This window comes from Dioscorea cayenensis, chromosome 14 (genome assembly GCF_009730915.1).
Source record: "Dioscorea cayenensis subsp. rotundata cultivar TDr96_F1 chromosome 14, TDr96_F1_v2_PseudoChromosome.rev07_lg8_w22 25.fasta, whole genome shotgun sequence".
Lineage (NCBI taxonomy): Eukaryota > Viridiplantae > Streptophyta > Magnoliopsida > Dioscoreales > Dioscoreaceae > Dioscorea > Dioscorea cayenensis.
This window is the reverse complement of record NC_052484.1, coordinates 7,884,198-7,907,383: the sequence shown is the minus strand read 5'-3', so window position 1 is coordinate 7,907,383 and position 23,186 is coordinate 7,884,198. Positions and strand designations below refer to the sequence as shown.

The following is a 23,186-nucleotide window of genomic DNA, read 5'->3' as shown; positions in this document are numbered from 1 at the left end:
AGGCTTCAACAGACGCTTGGCCAAGTACAAGATAATAACAAGGAGCTTCAACAAAGTTTGCTTGAAATGAAAGAGGAGAGGGACCAATATCGTCCGGAGATGATGCGTCAAATGAAGGACATGATGATGAGTTTTGAGAGGAGGATTCTTCAGCAGTCGCAGTTTACCACACAGGACTCACAACCAGTTACTGACGATCATGATGTTGGCTTATAGTTCTATTTGTCGTATACTTATTATTTTGTGTTGAACATATATACTTAAATATTTCTTTTTGTATGAATTGATGAGTTTATCTCATTTGTTGGTGTTATAGGTTAAAAATTTATGTAGCAGGTTTTAAAAAAAAAATAGGGATATAAATTTTATTTTATTTTATTGACTTAAATGTTAGAAACGGATTAAAAACGGATTTATTTGTTTGAATATTGTTTTTTAATTTTAAAAAAACTTTAGGAACAGATTAGGAACCAAAAAGCTATTGTTTCTAATAGGGGAACAAAAATAAAACAGAAAATATTCCGTTTGGAATCCGTTTCTATTTTTGAAACTTAGAACGGATTAGCAACACATCTTATTCCGTTTTAATTTTTCAAAAATTAGAAATATAATGCTTTCCGTTTCCAATCCGTTTCAAAATTTTGAAACGGAATATTTTCCCGTTTCTATTCAAATTAGAAACAAGGGAATTCAAAACATATAAATTCCATTTCTAATCCGTTGCTAATTCACTTTAGGAACGGATTAGAAATGGAAAATGCTGTTTCTAAACAGCAATTTTCTTGTAGTGCATTGGTTACAAGATAAATCATAACTATAGTTCAACTAAAGTAAAAGCTTACCAAGAGATAGTAATGCCACTTTTAGTTAAGAGGAGCAAGCATAACATAGAACACACAAAACACATATGGAACATATTGAGGTCATGATTTGGGGAGAATGGAATTAGATAAATCAATCAACAAAACCCTCGATAACCAAAGCGTGAATCACATACACAACTTATGAGCACCCAGGATGAAGCAAAATGCGCCAAATCCAAGAACACCAAGCAAATGAGCCACTTGATTCCCATCCAAAGACAAATCGAATTCCATATTAAAAAAAAAACAATGAAAAGAAAAGCAAAAAGGGATTGGAAATCCGACCTTTGTGATGAATCGCTCTGCTCCTCTACTTGCTTAGCGATCTTGATGGCATGCTTGGAGAGGATATCTTTCATCTTCTCCGTCATCTCCAAAGCCATTGAAATCTAGCAATCGTAACACAAACCAATTGAAGAATGGATCAGAAAGAAGAGAAGGAAGAATACCTTGGATCTCTCAGTAATCCTCTCCCTGACTCTTTATAAGGTCTTGCTGTTGTCTAGGGTTTGCTCCTCTTTCACCATTTATCCCTTTTTTCCTTGGTGAAAGCAAAGCAAGACATTGCCCATCTGAGCCTAGAATAAAGAATGTATAACGAGACTATATTACAGTCCTTACAACAACTAAGATAAACAGTATGCACACCTCACTCTACACAACTTTTAGACGATCAAGAGACACAGGAAAAGAATAGGAAAAGACCGAACGGCAGCCACAGAGTCATCAAGCCACCAAGGCTTAGGGTTTAGGAACCACCAAGAAGATGAGGATTAGGGTTAAGGGTTATTTACTAGTTAGGGTTTAGGATGGAATTAAATTAACTTTTAGTCACTAAACAAAAGTTTCTACCCTTTTTGGTTTCTTTATGGATATAAAATTACTTAAAAGTTCCTAGAAGTTTTAATTTTTCCCAAACATCTATCCAATGTGGCAAACAATCCCTATACTTTTCAATTATTTACCATTTCATCTTTTATGTTAACTCCATCAATATGGTTTATGTATATCACCCAAATTTCCCCTATTAGATGATGAGACAAGGTGGGTTTCTTTTAGCAACCCACCCAAATTACTATATCACCCAATTGGTTGTTGGTGGTGACAATGAACAAAGAAGAGGAGTATTGGGGGCCACTCATCAATAAATGCAACTTATATGAAACTATTTGTAGTATTACATTGGAAACACATGTGGAAACATGTGTACAGTTTGTCTGTCAGAGAATTTGTGAGATAGGTACCGTCTGTCAGAAGTACAAACCAGAATCAGTGGCTTCTCCTGGCTTTCTACAATCTCTACCAATTCCACAAGCCATTTCTTCTGATATCACAATAGATTTTATAAGCAAGTTTTGGCAGGAGGTTTTGAAATTACAGGGTGTAGATCTTAAACACTCATCATTTTACCATCTACCTATGAAACATGGGCACGGATATGGGGACACAACATGCCACGACATCAACATGGCGACAAGGTAATTTATGAAAATTAAGGACATGGATATGACAGGACACGATAATAAAAAATATTATATATATATATATATATATATAAGTAAAATACTCATTGTAAGAGGAAATAATTATATTTCCTTTTTAAATATAAGTGACTTCTATAGTAAATCTATTTAAATTTGTTATAGTACATGCTAAAGAAAGAGTTTTTAACATTGAAGTAACAATAGCAAATATACTAACACCAAAAAGCACTTCCTTCATGTTTAATTTAAAGATAAAACATGTGAAGCAAAACAAAGATAAAACATGAGAAACAAAACAATTTTTCCAAGTTCAACTCATAACTAAAATATTAATTTTCCATATGTTCTTCATTGCTAAAAGGTATTTTCACCTTTTTTGGTTCATTAAGGGATCAGTTAGCAACTTTAAGAACATTAACACCTTCAAATGAGTCAAAGACATCACCACCAATGTCTCAATTCTTGGATTCCCCTTCATTGTATTGAGGAGATCTTCTTGAAAGTAGTCTAAGATTAGTATGTTCAAACACCAAATCTTCTGCACATTGATGATTCATATTGTTTCTCTTAAGTGAGTGAATAAAAGAATATGTGTGTTGATGTAAAAAATTGCATGTCCAGATTCAAATCAAAAAATTTTTTTTAAAAAAATTACACATAGTCAAATCATAATCGAATTGGGACAACATATGGTTAAAATAAATAAATTTCATTATATTTGGATATATTCAAGATAAGTCTAGAAAACATTTTTGAGATAATTTAAAATATTTAAATCATAAGATCAGCCGAGAGCACAGATCTCAAGGCGATCTAAAATATTCAAATCACAAGATCAGCCGAGAGCATAGATCTCAAGGCGATATAAAAAATTTAAATCATAAGATCAGCCGAGGGCATAGATCTCGAGGCGATCTAAAATATTTAAATCGCAAAATTACCCTTGAGAACGTATCTCAAGGCAAAAATACCAAATTACAAAAGTGCCTTTGAGAACATATCTCGAGGCATAAATGCAAAAATACAAAAAAAGAAAATAAAATAAAATAAAAAATATATCCTTGAGGACATATCTCGAGGTAAAATAAAAATTATAAAATAAAAAAATTACAAAATTGCCCTTGAGAACATATCTCGAGGAATAAATGCAAAATTTACAAGACTGCCCCTAAGAACATATCTCGAGGCAAAGTGCAAATTACAAAATTGGCCCTCAGAATTTATCTCGAAGGCATAAAGGCAAATTACAAGATTGCCCTTGAGAACACATATCTCGAGGCAATCTCAAATCTTAGGATAGCTCAAACACATATTCCGAGACGATCTTAGGTTTCATGTAGCCTGAGAGCAGATCTCGAGGCAATGGGAGAAATGTAAATCCTGAAGCACTTGAGTACGCATCACGAAGTAGATGCAGTTAAGTGAATTTCAAATAAATAAATAAATAATAATAATTAAATAATAAATATATAAATATATAATGAAAAAAATAATAAATCATAAATAATAATAAAAAAATAAAAAAATAATAAAATAATAAAATAAAATAATAAAATAATAATAAAATAATAAATAAAATGCGAATAATAAAATAATAAAATAATAAATAAAAAAATTTGAAATTTAAATTTTCAAATTTGAAATTATTCTAAAAAATTTATTATTAATTAAAATTAAAATTTAAATTAAAGATAAGAACCCGATCTTACCTTGTGATATCACGGGGGAGTTAGGATTAGATAGGGATGAGGGGTTTTGCGATAAAAAAAAAATCCTTTTAAAAAGGATAAGAGAAGAATTGAAAAAAAATTTTAAAGAAAAAATAATAATAATTAAGAGAAGAAAAATAATAATAATAATACTAATATAAAAAAAATAATAATAAAAAAATAATAATAATAATTAAAAATAATAATAATAATAAATAAGTAAAAGAAAATAATAGTAAAAAAATAATAATAAACTTTAAAAAAATTATTAAATTAAACTAAATTAAAAATAAATTAAAAAAAGAAAAAAATTTAAAAAATTTAAAAAAATTTAAATAAAAAAATTAAAAATTAAAAAATTATTAAAAAAATTAATTAAAAATTGGAAATTCGAAAGTTGGTTTTTTTGTGATCTCGTGGGGAAATAAATAAGTAATAAAAAAAAAACTTTAAGAAAAATTATACAATCCTATCCTTAGTTGTGATCTCGCGGGGAGAGGTTGGGATGATATGGATGAGAGAGGCTTTTAAATAGGAAGAAGAACAGATGAAGAAAAAAGTGAGAGAGAATTGAAGAAAAAATTCAGGAAAAAAAAAAGAAACAAACAAAGACGAAGGAGAAGGTGCGGATCTCTCTCTCCCCATATTCATGCATACATGCGTATATAAAATTTTTTTTGCCGTTGCCTGCCACCGCTGTAGCATGCTTGGATGGCTGAGATAATGTCGCCAAGCATGCTGCTGTCGCCGCTCATTGCCGTTACTTGTTCGTTGCCGCTGCTGCCTGTCAAGGAGGTCGCGGACATGGTTGAATGGCTGAAATAATGCCGCCAACCATGTCCGGTACCCGCTGCTTCTACTGCTTGCCATTTGCCGTCCACCATCGCTGCTGCTCGTGCTCGCTGTCACCACTGCTATCATTGTTACTGCCGTTGCTTCCTCGTTACCATCGTTGTTGTTGCTGACGCTACATTTCGAGAATGTGAAGATCATGATGGTAGTGAAGTGTGTCGTCGATTATGCCATGAAGATCCAAGTGAAAATCCGATATCAGTGGAGTAGATATATGCAATGTCAAGACGTTGATGAATTCCGAGATTACTGTGAAGGAGGCTATGTTGATCTGTAAAGCCGGTGCTGTGGCCGAGGTCGTCACTGTCTTCGCTGTACCTGCCCGGTGTGCTGTCACTCTCTGCATGGCTTTCGCCATGGGTGCTGACCGGGTCTCCCGCACTTCTGATAGCTGCACTCCAAGAAACAAGATTGAACTTCAGTTTATCCACCAACCTCATACTATTCAAACACTCCAATGCATAAAAAAATAAAAAACCTTTCATAGCATCACTCGGAACTTCATATTTTCCATACATGTCAAGCCTTCAAAACGACAGGAAACACAAGACACTTCAACCCAACACAATCTATCAATAGTTCTCTAAATAACAGAAGAGCCTCCTTTAAAACCCCACGCTCGATACAAGCACTGAGAATCGCTGGATATAAGCATGTTTCAGAGGTATTCTCTCAAGCAATAGACATGCATCATTGAATCCACCACACTTATCGTACATAAGCGCCAACTTGGTGCCGAGGGACTCGTGGTGATTGGGGAACTCCAGATACTTTTGATTGACTTGGTGAAATTTGGTGAAGTAATTTGCCAGTTAGATGCGTTTCTTTGTTCTATTAATGATGTTACCGTCACCAGCATCTCGGGACAGAGGCCACGCAATGTTGTGTTTGATACAGAGATGCTTTCATAGTTGATGAGGTGCTAGTAGTTGATGCTGCCTGCATAGTTGCCATGACAACCATCATTAGCTTCCAACTAAAGCCTTCCAATCCAGCAAGAAGAATTATATTCGGAGGAGATAGTCGGAACCAATCGACAGCTGCACTAACGGGCCTTGGCATTGTCTCTGTTCAGAGTCTATCCTCCCCCGTCTTCTTTTCAGCGTATAGCAATATCGGTCACCAGCCCAAATTTGAGGGAAAACTGAAGTTCTTTGCTCAGATTGTAACCTTTCTTTTGCTGCTCTAGTTTTAACGGGTGCTCGGCTTGTTCTAGAAGCCTTAAGCTTAATCGTGTGGAGTGGCTGCCAAAAATAAAAATAAATAAATAAATAAATAAAATGCATGCATGTACGTGCCCAACAGAAGTAAACACTTAAGAGACCAAGATGCTTAAATAGCATGTGGAGGGACCCACCTTTATTCATTCATAAATAGAATTATGAAAGCATGCTATTTATTATAAGCATACGTGATTATTTTTCATTATTCTTTATGAAGATATTTTTCTTGGCTTGGATGATGTTAGCATTCAAAATTCACATGTCAAAAATTTTTTTTGCCTTCGTACATGCCTGCACATAAAAAAAAACAAGAGAAAAAAAAAGGAAAAAAATACATGTATGCATACGTGCATAATAAAATAAAAAAGAAATTTTTGAAAAGCATGCATGTTCATGACTTAAAAGAGGTGGGCCCACCGTTTAAAATATATATAAAATGCATGCATACATGCATGGCAAAGTAAATGAATAAATAAATGAATAAATAAAAAAAAAGTGATGAATGAATGAGAAGCATATGGGCCCATCATGAAGAGATATACATGGCATAATAAATTAATAAAAAAATGATGATGATGAGGACCGAGAAGCAGGTTGTTATGAATTCTACTAATCAAATCAACAAAACAACCAGATCAAAGAATTCACACAATAGTTCTCAATTTCTCAAGCAACAAACTCGAATTAATTGAGAATACTAGCTTCAGATCAACAGAAATGAGTAGCAATTCACAATTCAACTGGACAAACTCATTATCAAATCACAGAACATTGATCTGCAGAAATGAAATGGAAAACAAGAATAAAAGTTGGGAATCTCTTCCCTCCTGTGCTGATCGCCGGAGAAGATCACCGGAGACTCAGATCCAGGCCCAAACCTCTCTTTCAACTTCACTGCCTCCTTCCTTCCTTCTCCTCTCCTCTTATAGTCCTCTTCAACTCTCTTGGCCAATCTACTCTTGTCCTCTTGCCTCGTCAGCCTAACTAACTCTCACCTGAACCAATAACATCATCTCCTGTAGCCATCTCGACGGGTGTAATATAACCCGCGAGTCTTGTGCTTCGCACCTTCTTTCTTTTACTTTGACGGACAGCTGGCAAAGATGCCTCCAAGTCAGCCTTCAACATAACTAACTCATCATCCTTGCTCCTTTGCACGTGCCTCCCAGAAATTAAATCCTTTGCCGCCCACCTTTCTCCCATCAACTTCCTCTCTTTCACAACACAGGTCATGCATGCACAAAAAAAAAAAAATTGTTTCAAGATAATTAAGCAACATGGGTCGGCCATGCTGATTTTAAAATATATATGTGCAGGGTTGCTATGAGATTGATATGGTGAGCCATAAAAAAAAAATATATATATAATAAAATAAAAAAAAATGATGGAAAGCATGCGTCAGGTCCCTATAAAAAACATGCTTAAAAAGCACCTACTGCGAGGAGATATGCATAGGGAGATATATATATATATATATATAAAAGATTATTATTATGCACATGTTCATGGCAATAAATATATAATAAAAAATGATGATGGGAAAATAATCATGTGCATGGCAAACAAATAAAAAGATAATAAAAAAATAAAAATAATAAAAATAATAATAATGAGAAACCATGCATACGTTCATGAAAATAATAAGAAACATGCTCACATGCATAAATATATATATACATATATGTAAAGGCGGGCCCACCATCTGTAAAAAAAAATATAAAATAACATGAGTGGAGATAGGGGTGTCAAACGGGCCGTGCCGGCACGGCCCGGCATGAGTTGGGCCGTGCTTGGCCCAAGCACGGTGCTACGATGCAGATGCTCGGGCGAGCACGGCCCCAAAACCCCGGACCGTCTTTCGGGCTAGGGGGTCTGCTGCCACGTGCCCGCCGGACTAACATGGCTCGGCACGCTAAATGTAAGTTTTTTAAAAAAATTTTTGGTATATTTTTTGTTCTTTTAGTCAATAAGGCTTTTAGTTCTATATTTTTGAATTTTAGGATTTTTTTTATATTTTTTAGCAATTTTAGGGTATTTTTTTATATTTTTGGGGTTTAAAATAAAAAATATAAATATAATATAACTGGACCGGGCCACGTGCTTGGCCGACCTTGGTGGTTGGCGGGCCGTGCCGGCCCGGCACGATTTCTAGACGGGCCGGGCCGGCCCGTTTGACACCCCTAAGTGGAGAGCTCCATGCATTTCAGAGGAGAATATATATATATATATATATATGAATTGGGATTGCATGTACTCTGATATCAAGTACAAAAAATTGCATATTACTTGGCTTCTGTGCAAGTTCTCGGTTGGTTGCAATTTTCATATTTAAAATTTCTGGAGTTTATCAGTTACTACCATGAATACAAGTAAGAGTAGTGGAAGCTTTAAAATATGTTGACAGTCACTGGTTAGAATATGCCATCCTTGGAGTATATAAAAAATCTCTCAATTTAAGTGGCTCATGCATGCATACTGGAGAATTAAAAAAAATGTGCAATGGTAGATAAATAAATTCAAAGGTGCATGGCCCATCATAAGAGAGATAACATAAGCATGGATATATATATCAAGTGTGGTATTTGAACAACGGTTCTGTCGATTCAAAGTAACACCATGGGTTAGTCAATGATTAAAATCATTGTACCAAAGGCAGTAATAAATTTCACAACAATAACGAGATGCCTATCACATACAACAACAAAGCATGCAGCGCGATGATAAGGCACAGACAGCGGTGACTTATTTATTTCAAAACGGCAAAATTCAAAACGGCAATGCGGCGGACAACGCAGTGACAAGGCATAGGCAGCGGCAATGATATATATATATATATAAGTGATGTAATAAATATTTTTATATAATAAAATAACAAGTTTCATAATTCGCAAATCTTCTTGCTTTTACTTGTGATTTTTTGCCCTTAATCGGAGGTTCCTAAGATTTCTAATCTGGGGTAATTAATAATAGAGGCTTGCCTCTATTAGGAATGAAAGAACCTACACAAAACAAATACGATATTTGTGCTTCGATATATCATCTAGTGTCTTTTTCATGATGCCAGATGCATATTTTCGATCCCACAATGTGCTCTAATTTCTTTCACAACATGATGATGAGGAAGCTTGTCCAAGGAGCTTTAAAGCTAAACCTTGACGTAAACGTGTAGATGACCCATGAACCAACCACCATGACTTGGTCTCTAAATTCCAAAAGCATCCAAAGCTCCTAAAAATCTAGCATACCCTTAAAAAACCATCTTTCTCTCCTCATTAGAAGGAAAATATATTCTTAAATATTTATTTCTTTCCTCCAATATTTCCGCATCTCTATGTGGAGGAAGATGATTTGGGGCCTCATTAAGCCACTCATTAGAATAGTACTTATATATTGAAAACAAATTCAAATTTTTGTTTATGTAGATTTTATTCATTTAACTTATTATAATACACATGAAAAAAATACAAAAGTCAAGAAGATTACCTTGGATTTAAAGAATGGGCCATGCAATGAAGTGGCGTTGATGAGTGCATTTCATATATATATTTCCATACCCTTTTCACGTATTTATCTTGTCTTTAAGTGTTTATTTATTGTGATTGGGTGCTACTATAGGTATTATTGTGTATTTGTGTAGGAAAACAGGTTCTTGTGCAAAAGAGCAAGATTCGGTGAGTAATCGAGCAGAAGAATCAGGATTCTACTAAGTTTCAAGACTGACACAGGCATCGCACGACCGTGCGCTACCCCCATGAATATCCCAGTCTGGAGCAAATCATTGTAGATGAGCATTGTAGCAAATCATTGTAGCACAAGTTTGGAGAAGGTGCACAGTTTGTGTGCTACTAGCACGATCTTGCTCAAGGTGTGTTAGGGGTGTGTCTGTGCTGGAATCCTGTGATGCAATTGTTTAGACAATCCAGTGATAATCTGTGGTAGTGGAACGACCGTGCGCAGGGCGTGTCATGCCCGAAAACTGCTTTTTAAGTTAGATCTAGGGCATTCTCCAAGGGATCTTCTCTTCATCTTTCCTTCCTTCTTCTTGGGGGCTGCTGCCAAGCTCTTCCTCTTCACTTTTCTAGGGCCGGAGTGGAATTATAGTGCAAAATTGCGAGTAGAGCGGAGCTAAGCTAGGGAACTTCATTGAAGCACCGTCCGAGTGGTTGAGAAGCAAAGAGGGGGGTCTTTCATAGCTTTTTTATCTTTTGTTTTCCTTAGCTTTGTAGTGATTTGTTTAGATATAAGGGGATAGGCACTCTCTGGTGCCCTGGATCTATAAACTTGGTTGCTTGTGTGTTATTTTGATTTACTTGCTTTTAATGTCTATGGAGTTCTATTAGTTTCTTGTGTTTAATTATGTATTTGCATAACTTGATGTGTTTGATTTGCATAGTTGCTTAGGTAAGACTTGGTGTGTGGATTGCCATAATTGTAGTTGCCTTGTGTGATTAAAAAACTCGATGTGTATGAAACCAACAGTTACCTTAGCAAAAATTTGTGTATTTGAGAACCATAGATGCAACATTGCTCTTGAGCACACACAAGAGCCTTAGGATGTACCTGGTAGGTATTAGGAGCAAATCCATTGCATGTTTCTCTAGGGGATTAGTCCAGGGCAATGCTCTATCTCTGTGTATCTCACCTAGTTCCATTCCAGCCCTTACCTGTCATCTTTCCCCCCTTTAGGATCTAGTTGTAACCCTTTTACCAACCATCGTTGATCCGTTAGACATTAGAAGATCAATTAGTACTTTGAGTCTAGTCCCTGTGGTTCAACAATCCTACCCCTCATAGGGTACCACTATATTATTTATGTGCGACCCGTGCACTTGCGGAGAACACATCAAACTTGTTACTCTTGGTCCATCAATTAATAAATATAGCATATATAACCTCATAAAAGGTTGATTTTTCTTCTATTTGTTTATGTTCATGCTTATAGATGGTTGTTTTGACCTTTTCAATCATTGAATCTCACTTCTCATACACCAAGTGAAGTGTTTGTCTATTGGTGTCCATAACCCGAAGTATATCATAGATAAGTGTAGTAAAAGAGAGGATATAATCTACTTGGCCCCACCATGGTCACTCAAAATAATTTCATTCACCTTTGTACTTTTGGAAACATCAACTTCTCTATATGAGGACCATTCTTCCTTAATGACCATACTTTGAAGACCTCATTTAATAAGTTTGATCCTTTTTAACATGATAGTAACCAATGCAAAATGAGTTTTCCCAATATCAAGCAATTTCAAAGACACAAAAGTATTGAATATTGCCAACCTCATCAAATGATTCATTATGAATTCCTTATGAAAATAGCATCATCACCAACTTAGGTTATCCAATGCAAAGCATCATAAGCAGCTTCATTTTTTCAGTATTTTTAGTGGCACAAAAATTTTTTAGAGCAAGATTGAGTGTACGCACTACACAAGGTGTCAAAAAAAAAAAAATGAGAATATTGTGCCTCCACCAATAATCCCATCATTTTACAAATTAGTGCTTTGTTGGTTATTACTTGAACAATATTATGAGCTCCAACTTCAGCTATAGCATCTTTAATCAATGTCGCCACATAATACTTATCTTTGTATTCCCTTTCATAATTAACACTTTTTAAAAAAATAGCTCCACTTTCAGAAACAACCATAAAATTTATTAATGGCCTTCTTTGTGTATTAGTCCATCCATCACATACAAGACTTACTCCTTTTTCCTTCCATGTTCCCTTTATAGGTTGCAACAAATTCTCTATATGTGCCCTTTCCTTTTGCAATATGTAGTCCGCAAAGCATTATACCTTGGAGGTATATAGATAGAAATCATAGTATTGGTGGTATATGTGATTGCTATCACAAAATAAGAAATCCTTGCAATGTGAAAAGACAATTCTCCAGAATAAAACATCCGAGCAATTTCATAATCCAAATTCTCTGTAGTAGTTAGTTAAAAGGATTTTCTAAAGCTCATTTTCTTTTATTTTAGACCCTAAGCGCTCCCTTTCATAAGATGTTGTGCTTGAGAGAAAGGCGGTAATGGAATTGTTTATGGGCTTGATTTCAATTCAGCTTCTTCTACTATTTTATGCATTTCACTATGATGTTGTGTCACTTTTGCACATACCCGAATCCCATGACCTCTAAGCTTCAATAAATGGGCTTTGACCCTAGAATATAAACTTTTAAAAGTGATTTTGCAATAGTTACATTTGAAACTTATGTTCCCTCCTCCTTCATTTGTTTTTGGCAACTTTGTTACATATTTCCACAAAGGTGTGTTACTATTATCATCTTGACTATCAATAGGTACATTATCTTTAGGAACGCTACAACTTGATCATGAGCCAATACTTGCACTTGAACCTTTGGATTTAGAAGTCAATCTAAACAAAACCTAAGAATAATACAACTAAGATGAGCATAAAAATTGAAACAAAAATACAACTAAAATGAGGAACCCAAATAAGATTAATCTAAAGAAATTATTATAGCAAAAATAAAAACTAACTTGTTGAACTAGAACTCCCAAATGAGATTTGGCAAGGTTGGATTTTGAAGAAATTTATTCACTTTCTCTGCTGAAAAACAAACAAAAAAAAACACAATGTTTATATAATTGAATATTTTGTAAGAGTGAGATCATATAAAGAACTTTCCATACCTATCCTGGAACTCAAAATGAAGAAATTCTAATGATTTGGGTATAACTTTGAGCTCTGTGGAAACTTGTGTATTTTAGATGGGATTACAGTGAAAGGATGGAAGTAGAGTGAGAGGACGAAGATGAAGGAATTCTCATAATTGTCAAAAGAAAAGGTTGGAGAAGAAAAGATAATGGAAGCAGTCAAATCAAGTTCTTTTAACTCACTTAAAGCTACAGATGTAACTTTCCAAAAGCACACATTAAAACTTAGTTACTATGTCCTTAGTTTGAATGATTTTAAACAATTCATTTCTTTCTTAATATGTATTAATGAAAGTTATAATTATAGGTTACACATTAAAAATAATATATATATATATATATATATATATATAAGTGTGGGGTTCTTTATTTTTACCCAGTCTTTAATAAGGTTGATCAGCCAAAAATAAGTGGATCACAAATCAAAAATATAATTATTTAGGGTTTCAAGTGATTGTGGTTCATGACTTCCATTAAGGGAAAGCTCCTAATGTTAATTGCCCCAGACGATGTCATGGGAACCTCTGATTAAGAGCAAGTGTAAACGAAGAGTGGACAAAAATAACTACATAGATTTGATTGAAAATACATAAACTAGGAATTCTAGTTCTCATAACCATATTTTTCTACCTATTCGATTATGTGAATAAGGGTCATAATATTTTAGTTTCTTCTGACTTTTTTTTTAGCCAGAAAGCATGCTTGAATGTCTCTACATTCCATGCAACTATCAAAATGACTCCATTTCAGACACTGTATGGCATTCCATCCCCAGTTGAAGCTGTAGACAAGACATTACAGACAGAAAGATAAACACAGAACTAATAGGAATTTTTAAGTTGGAGACATGGTGTATTTAAAATTATAGCCATATAGTCAAAGCTCAATAGTAGCCATAGAATTTCCAAAGCTACAAGAAAGGTACTATGGGCCTTATAAAATTGTAGATAAGATTGGTTGTTGTGCATTCAAGTTAGATTCACCTCCCTCTTCAGCAATTCACCCTATTTTTTATGTATCATACTAAAAATTGCATTAATTTCTAGACAAGTAGCAACAACCTTACCACCCGCTGCTCTCCCAACTTCAGAGTTAAAACTCGTGGTTATTCTTAAGCAACCCACAGTCAGAAGAAGAAACAAGGCAGCTGTTCAATGACTCATACATTGGTCCAATTCTTCTCCAAGCAATGAAACATGGGAATGGGCAGAAGAACCGCAAATTAGGTTCCCTAAATTTCCTCAAGGACAAGGAAATTTGTAAGAGTGGATAGATGATTTGGAGATGATGTGAATTTAGTTTGTTCAGCTGTAATGAAATATTTTCAAGTAAAGAATGAGAAGTTGTTGTTGCTGTGAAGAGGTTGATGGGGAGTTGTCGTTGTTGTGAAGTGGAAGAATGGGGAAGTTGCTATTGCTATGAAGAGGCTGAGAGGTCATTGGCTTAGATGGAAGATAGTTAGGCTAGCCTGTAATTTATAGATTAATGCCATATGCGACGACTAGGTTACACGAATTTTCCACACAACTCATATGGCTACCACCTCACTATCCTATTTATCTCTCTTATTTAGCTCAGACTTTTTTTTTTATAAAAAAAAATGCCTTAACACCTCTTTATCTTCGTCCTTGTCTTTACTTCACATCAACCCTCTGCCGGCCGCCTGTCTCCTATAACCCGCTGTCCATCGCTTACCGTCCTTATTTCTGCATGAGCGTCACGTCACACCCCTTGCTGCCCGCCTCTCGACTCTTGTCGCTCACCGCCTTCATTTTCATCTTCGCGAGAGCATCTCATATCCCATGCCACCAAGCACCTTGCATGTCGCCCGTTGCTCATTGTTCGTCTCTCAAGCCCATTAAAAAAGCTATCTCTCTCTCCCTTGTCGCCACACCACACCATCGTCTTGATCCACTTCTTCTTTTTTCCTTGTCTTCTTCTTAATTTGTAGTGATTTTTCACAATCAAATCCATTTTTTGTCTTCATTGCAAGCCTTTGTTCTTTCATTGGTGGCGTTAAAGTGGAAGCTCTGTGTGTTGTGTTTTATTCTCTCGTTTACGTTACTCGGTTAGTTTTGGGGGTGGGAGTATAGGATGGTGAATGAGCATTGAGGAAGTGGAGGAAAGGTGAGAGCTTTGTGAATTTGGGTTTTTGGTTGGGACCCATTTGTAGATCGAGCGCTAGAGTTGTGTATTTGGGTGGGAATGGGTTTGTTTTGAGTGTTTATGAGTATTAATGGTGTAAAAAAAAGGAGCTTGCTAAGTTTTTTTTTTTAAGTGGATAAACCATAATTGCATTAAAAAGAGAACAAACAAACACAAGTACAGAGACCAAACAAAGGAAGAAAAAGCACAGAATAAACTTAATCACGGGCAGTGGTTAACAACATCGATTGCATGAGTTTCTTTACCTAATGTATTTTTTTTTTTAAAACCAAAATCATATGATGAATAGGATAGATAAATAAGATAGTGAGGTGGCAACCACGTGAATTGTGTGCCATTTACTCTAATTTATAAGCTAAGTTGGATGATGGTTAGCCTATATGGAAGACAATTAGTTTGATAAGCAGCTAATGGTTAGAGAGAATATGTATTTTCAATGGTTGATTTCATTGTTACATAAGGGACTCATTTATAAGTTGCAATCCCAACCATTCAATCTTCTTGTTTTTGGATTCCTCTCATGTCAATAAATGATATTAGTTTTATTGAAATATTCACATTTAATTAGTTGAATTTTTGGGGATATGGATGTAAACTACCCAATTATATAAAGGGAAAATTGGTTATAAACCCCTCAAAAATTCTATAATTACATATTTATCCTCAGAAAAAACATAATTGTATATATACCCCTGAAAAATATAGGTAATTGCCAATATGCCCCTATTGTTAGATTTCGTTAATCAAATTTGATTAACTAGGGTTATAACTTGGATTAAGATATATAAAAGGTCTAAAATAACCTTTGTATAACTTAAAAAAAACTTTTCAAGGATATATATGCAAGGGCATAATAGTAATTTCATATATCTGTTTGTTAACGGATGGTTTTTTAACTAATTTGAAACACAAGGGTATATACGCAATTATATATATTATTCAAGGGTATATATGCAATTAACCTTTATTCATGTGCAAATATGCAATTTCAAAATTATTCAGGTACACCTGCAAAAGCCCCTTATATAAAATAAAAAAAATCTAAGTGACAGTTTTTTTTAGGAATTCAGGGACTAAATTGAAATATAACCATTTAATTAGTTGAATTTTCAGTGATATAAATATAAAATACCAATACTATAAAATTCCCAAAAAGTAATGGTTCAGGCACTAAATTGAATATTCTGGAGAAATGAAGCATCAATCAAGAGTTTCACAAAAATGGAAAAAAAAAGAGAAAAAAGGGAGAAAAAAAAAAAGCAGGAACCTTCCTTCTGCTTTCCCCTTTATTCTCTTCTTCAAAGGCTAAGCTTGCTAGTGTGGGTGAAGGGGGGTTTTTGGGACGCCGCTAACATCTCCACATCGTCTCTCACCCTCGCCAGATCTCCGGTAAGCCTTCCCAACCCTTGTTTGTGGAATTGTTTTCAATTGAGCAAGCATTTCAATCACTTCTTTTTATTAGGTTGTGATCTTGTTCTTCTAGAGAAAATAATATTGTATACATGATTTTCTTTTTTTTAGCGAATTGACTGAGTTCTTATGCTGATAATAATATTGTAAATTGTGGAAAGGGGGGAAAAGTAGAGAATTTCATGTATGCATGTTCTTTTACTTGATTTTGTAGGTTATTTTTTTTTTCATATAATCAAATATATTTTTTTTTCCCTCTCAATCTGAAGACACACTAGTTTTCGTTCTGAAAGTGATAATATTTGTTAGATTGGTGATTGTTTGGATGGAGGCCTCTAGGAAAGTCGTGCTTGCTGCTGTTCAGTTTGCTTGCTCTGATTCTGTGTCTGAGAATGTTGACACGGCGGAAAGGTAAGGCTTTTGAACTTGTTTTTGCATTGCCAGGGTTTTGAACTTCTCATTGATGCTATTTCTCTATATGATGCTGGAATCATATGTTAAATAGTCTATTAGTTTTATTTAAATTAAATTGGTAAATAGTTGGTTGTTTCTCTGTGGCTATTGTATTGCAATGGCAGAAGATAGACTGTAGAAAAGATGATGATCTCACTTAATGATGGAGATTGATAGGTTTGTTGGTTGGGCTATGATCATTGAAAAGTGTGTTTAATGAGCAACAAGACCCGGTGGAGTTAAAATCAAGCTACTTGAAGATTGAAATTTTAATGTTATTCACCTTTCAACAAGCCATTTAAAAAAACAAAAGAAAAAAGAAAACCATCAACAAGCTGAAAATGTTTATATTTTCATCGGAAATGCGTGAACAAAACTCAAGTCTTCTCTGTTCCTGTTTTGTAAGTATCATGAATATTTTGAATTTTGATAAGGACCATGTATTAATTTTCTGAATGAGAAATCTATCTTGTATGTTAATTGTTAATTCATTCAAACACGTCATTTGAATAGAGTTTAACATATGTTGAGAGGTAAGATTCTGTTGCTTTCATTAGCTTGGTGCTTGATGGATTTAAATTTTTCTTCTTTTCCTGATCACTCTTGGGATGCAGTGCCCATTCTCACTCTAGACATTGTGTTGAATATCTGCTCTCGTCCATGTATCAAAAAATCCTTATGTACATTTCATGGAGAACTTGGCTATCGCCAAAATCTTACTGTAATTTCTTAAGGGAACATTGGAACATTTCAGGGTTCTAGCTTAAGAATCTTATTTCATGGACATATACATTTCATGGGAAACTATGTTGCCTTAAAGTTAGTGCATTTGAATCTTTAATGTGATATGTTTTATATTGAGATGTAATTAATAGATATGTGAAAAGTAAAAAAAGGTCTGTGTAAATATATTATAATATGATTGTAGTTCTTGAACCAACTGACAAGTATATATCTTTATCTAGAGACTGAATTGATACAATAAGGTAACCAATAATCTACTGATAACATCCACTTGTAACCAAGCTAATATGCTCTTCCAGCATGGTAGGGCCATGGGATATGTCCATAAATATCTCATATTACAAAATCTGGATTTTGTTTCAATGCGGTGTCTCTTCTTGCTATTGAGGTGTTTATCTTCATTTTATGGCACTTCTTTTAGAAAGAATGATAATAAGTTTGATTGATTCAAATATTGAGTAAATCTCTATAGAACTTTTTTTCTGGGTAGAAAAGAACTTCCTCTATCCTTTTCAAATTTTTTTTTCATATTCTTAAAGAATAATAAATGAGAATAACTTGTTTTCGACAAAGTGCATACTTGGGTGTAAAGCTTGGCGCAAACACTATTTTTATTTCTACATTAAAAGATGAGAAACAGTTGGTGCTCTATGTTTTTGTTATAATTTTGGCAGATGAAATATATTTCTAGCCTAGCATTTTGGAGGGTGAACTCTAATCATAGAGGTGCATTTGCAGGTTGATTCGGGCTGCACATGAGAAAGGTGCAAACATTATTCTTGTCCAGGTACTAAGATCTAATACATCTTTGCGCTGCTGAGAAAACCACTGTTGTAATTTATCATACCGAATGGATAATGTCTAAGGTTCATGATTGTCCTCAATTTGTATCATGTCATCCATCCTATCATAGTCAACTTTTTATAACACATTCTGTGACCTTCATTTAATTTCTTTGCTTTACTGCTATTGGCCTGACCTACACACACACACACACACACACCCCAAAGGGGGGGAAAAAGATACTATTTCCATACTTCTACTCATATTTTAACTAAACTTTAAATTTGGGCTTCACCATAACATCAACAATAGCCATGGAATCTCTATTTATGTGAACTTTAAGTACTCAAAGTTTTGACTTATTTTTCCAAACAATTTATATACAGTTCATAACTCGCTGGTATAAAAATTACTGTAACATTTCTCATGAATTCATCCTTCTTATGGATCATTATGTCAATTAATCTGAAAAAGTGAGCTGTCTATCCACCATAGATCCTTCTCGTATGGCCTGAATGTGGCAGTATTTGTTTCTTATGTTGTTTAGCACGCCAATAACAAGACCTTGATTATTTCTCTCTTAAATTTTGAGAGGGTTATATAAATGACTGTTTAAAATGACATTGCCTGCACAACACCTTAAGTTATTCCAAAAAGTGCTCTTTATGTGTAAGTTCTTCTTTTACGCTTAGGCTTTAGTAGCTAATCAAACTTTACAAAAACCATGAGCTCTTCCAAATTGTGGTAAGATTTCTAATTTCTCATTATAGTTCACATGACTAGTGTTTGTGCATGTGTAAATGCCATTATAGTTCACCTTCTGAATAACCATTATGCTATGTACCCGTTGTTTAAAATTGTTATTGTAGTAATACATTCTAGTATCATAATTTAGGAAATTAGTGATCAACATGCTATAATCTGATCCTATTGTTTTTCCATTGGAATGGCTGTCTTTATTTGTTCAACATCTATACACTAGAAGGAAAAAATAGAAAGATGGTTATGTTTGATACACTCTGATTTGATTTCTTAATATAACTTTCTTGAATTAAATGCTTCAGGAATTATTTGAAGGTTACTACTTCTGTCAGGCTCAAAAGGGGGATTTCTTTGACTGTGCTAAGCCTTATAAAGGGCATCCGACAATAGCAAGGTAAAAGATTGAATCCTATCGACATGGTTGAAGCTTTTCTGATATTGATAAGGGAAAACCAAAATCAGTATTAAGCATGGCTAAGGAATTGGCTTTAAGAAAAATTCATTTCTGTTATATCCAGGATGCAGAAACTAGCTAAGGAATTGGGCGTTGTCCTACCTGTGAGCTTCTTTGAAGAAGCAAATAATGCTCATTACAACTCAATTGCCGTAATTGATGCTGATGGGACTGACCTTGGACTCTACAGAAAATCTCATATTCCTGATGGACCAGGCATGCGCTTTTTTTTGTGCTACATACTGATATTGGACACAAAGTTCTACTTATTTCAAACTAATGGTAACATTTTTTCATGTTGTGCAGGTTATCAAGAAAAGTTCTATTTCAATCCAGGTGACACTGGGTTCAAGGTGAAGGCTTCTTTCCTCTATGATTTTGATCATTTGTTTTATGTAAAGAATAATGTCTGATTTAATTCCTTGGAATGCCAGGTTTTTGCAACTAAATTTGCAAAAATTGGAGTTGGTAAGTATATTGTATCAGAAACCTTATAAATTGCTTCAACTTTTAGAAGACTATATTGTCACATTCTCACTTCCATAACATGTCAGCAATTTGTTGGGATCAATGGTTTCCTGAGGCTGCACGGGCTATGGCTATTCAGGGAGCAGAAGTACTGCTTTATCCCACTGCAATTGGATCGGAGCCACAAGATCAAGAGCTTGATTCTCGTGAACACTGGAAGCGTGTAATGCAAGGACATGCCGGAGCTAATTTGGTATTAACATCTTTTTTTTTTCATAGCCATTGTTTTCATTTGCCTTCAGTTAAAATTATATGCATTATCCACTGCTGCTGTGCTGCTGCTGCTGCTGTAGGTTCCCCTTGTGGCTTCTAATCGTATTGGAAAGGAAACTATTAAAACTGAACATGGTGATAGCTCGATAACCTTCTATGGCAATTCATTCATCACTGGTCTGTGTCTGTGCTTGAAATGTAAAATTTATTGTTTCCTCTTATTTTTGTTTTTGCAAACCTGCTGAAGGTAAAAATTTGAAAACAGGACCGACAGGAGAAATACTGGCTCTTGCTAATGATAAAGACGAAGATGTGTTGGTAGCCGAGTTTGACCTTAATCAAATCAAGTCCCAGAGGCATAGTTGGGGTGTATTTCGGGATCGAAGGCCGGAGTTATACAAGGTATTGTTGTCATTAGATGGCAAAAATACTGTTACATTTTGATGGAATGAGTGGAAATAATGTACAAGAATAAGACAAGCTTTCTTCTTGTATCATTGTATAAGAATGAGATTTCTTCCATGCTTTTAATCATATTTATGTAAAATAATTGCACCATCTGAGGTTTCTCAATGAAGCCTAATTTTTGATTAACTGATCTCATCTTTTGAGTTTTGACTTTTTTGTGTGCCACAATCTGTCTTTTGGAACTAGTAATGTAATTCTTCTCTAAAGATGTGTGATCTGGTTTGCATTTAAGATATGTGAACTGCGAAGCACTTTTGGCCTTTAGTAAAAGTCCAGTTGTGTTGGGATGCTACTCTGTTAGTTTCAATGAATGTATCATAAAGACTCAAGTATATATTTTTATTTTTATTTTTATTATTTATTATTTATTTTTTCTTGTTTTATGGTTTTTATAATTAAAAAGAAAGCTAAGGGAAGAGGGAAGGGTATCTTATTCCTGCGACTGACAAGCGCCTAACCCATTGTCAACTAGTCTATGTTCTCTTTGATTTTTCCATTTATTTTTAGATTTGGTTTTTCTTTTTGCAACTAAAAAATTCCTTAAAAACAAAGGTTGTTTTTCTTTTTTGGCATAAAAAAACTTCCTTGCAATTGAGTAGTTTTGCAACCCAAATATTCTCTTGCCAATAATAGTATAAGAAAAGATATTTTTAAAAGGAAATACATTATTTAGGAGGACATGTTCTTTAGAAATAAACATTCTCAAAAATAAAAATATAAAAATTAGAAAAATAAAAATAATTCCAGTAATTTAACAAACTCATCCAACCATTTTCAAGAATTTAACTATGCATCCATTTTGGTTAGTGCTGTGGAACAACCAATGATAAACTATTTTATCCAGACTTATTTATTAACAAATTAAGTTCAACATTGTTTAAATTGTGAAAATCTTGGATAAAAGCCTAAATCCGTTCATAGTTTTACGAAACAAATAACTTAAAAATAAGATTTGATTAAAATTACTATGCTTATCAAAACAATATAAACTCAACAAAATAATCAAATTAGGGATAAAATTGGATAAATTTTATCAAAGACAAAGGCTCTTTCTCCACTATTCATCCATCAATCTGGTAGACTTCAAATTATATATATATATATATATGATACAAGTATATATATAATTGACACCACCTCATATAACATTCACAAACAAATCTAAACCCACTATCAAGTCCCTTCAAATCTAAACAAGACAAATAAAGAGAATGAAAATGTACCATTACTACTACAAACAAACACATGACAAAAATAAATATAAATATAGACAAATCAGTTACCAAGACAGTTATTCAAATCTCATCCTTTTGCATCTTCATCATCTTCTTCTTGATTCACAAACTGAAGTTTAAGCCTTCCATCTTCTCTGTAAGCATGCAAAAACTCATGCATTGGCATCTTCAATTGCTTAAGAACAATCCTTCCAACATTCCTTTATTCAAATCTCATCCTTTTGCATCTTCATCATCTTCTTCTTGATTCACAAACTGAAGTTTAAGCCTTCCATCTTCTCTGTAAGCATGCAAAAACTCATGCATTGGCATCTTGAATTCCTTAAGAACAATCCTTCCATCATTCCTGTAAGACTCCAACTGCACCAGTGGCTTCCCACTCTTCCCTATGGTTGATATTGGTGGTGGAAAACCATTCTTGCCACTTCTTGAATACCTATCTATCAAACACTTGTTTTCATCACCATCCTTGCACTCACTCCTTTCATCATCACATGATGAGTGGGAGTCCTTAACCAAGTCCTCTTGAACCTCATCCATATTGCTCTCAAACCCTAGCCCTTCTGCGAATGACTGCAGTGATTCAGAAACATCCTTTGGTGGTGATGAAGACTCTCCACACTTTGCCATTTGAGAGAGAGGAACAAAAAGAGGAAAACTTATGAGGAGGTTTTGTAAAGAAAGAGAAGGTGTGTTATGGAAGTCTGTCACACTTGGAAGTGGGAGAGTGAAAAGAGAAGGGAGTTAAGATGTGGTTTTGCTGACAAGTGGAAAGGAGAAGAGCACATCTGCATGGGATTGCATTAATAGAGACGACTCTACATCTACTTGAATGGACATGTAGAGATCATGCAAAAGGCATGATGAAAGATAAGAAAAATGTGAAGGATTTTATATTGTCCTGGTCTTTTGGGATTGTGGTCAACTGATCTTATGCTTTAATTAGGCTTTCTTGGGGTTTAAGTCTTTTCTTTTTAATATATATATCTATATATTTATCTGTTTGATAGTTCAGATGGAAGATAAATTATAAATCTTGATGTTTTCATCAAGTCTTATCTATTGTGGAGGAAAAATTATATGATAAAATGATACCATATTATATTTTATCCCCTCCAATTAGGATTATCCAAGCATCATTCATATAAT

The 23,186-nt window shown here is 34.3% G+C and overlaps 2 protein-coding genes across 2 annotated transcripts; one reads left to right on the top strand and one right to left on the bottom strand.

Moving 5' to 3' along the window:
- Positions 1-16,206: 16,206 nt before the first annotated feature.
- On the top strand, positions 16,207-20,956 carry LOC120275063 (N-carbamoylputrescine amidase). The gene is made up of 10 exons (XM_039281551.1): positions 16,207-16,376; positions 16,707-16,808; positions 18,333-18,381; positions 19,442-19,533; positions 19,658-19,809; positions 19,900-19,946; positions 20,028-20,061; positions 20,148-20,314; positions 20,415-20,511; positions 20,600-20,956. The coding sequence occupies exons 2-10, from the start codon at positions 16,723-16,725 to the stop codon at positions 20,776-20,778; spliced, it is 903 nt and encodes a 300-aa protein (XP_039137485.1). The 5' UTR covers positions 16,207-16,376; positions 16,707-16,722; the 3' UTR covers positions 20,779-20,956.
- A 1,066-nt stretch (positions 20,957-22,022) lies between these two features.
- LOC120276392 lies at positions 22,023-22,846 on the bottom strand. Its single transcript, XM_039283118.1, has one exon. The coding sequence runs from the start codon at positions 22,665-22,667 to the stop codon at positions 22,251-22,253; it is 417 nt and encodes a 138-aa protein (XP_039139052.1). The 5' UTR covers positions 22,668-22,846; the 3' UTR covers positions 22,023-22,250.
- Between the last annotated feature and the right edge of the window lie 340 nt (positions 22,847-23,186).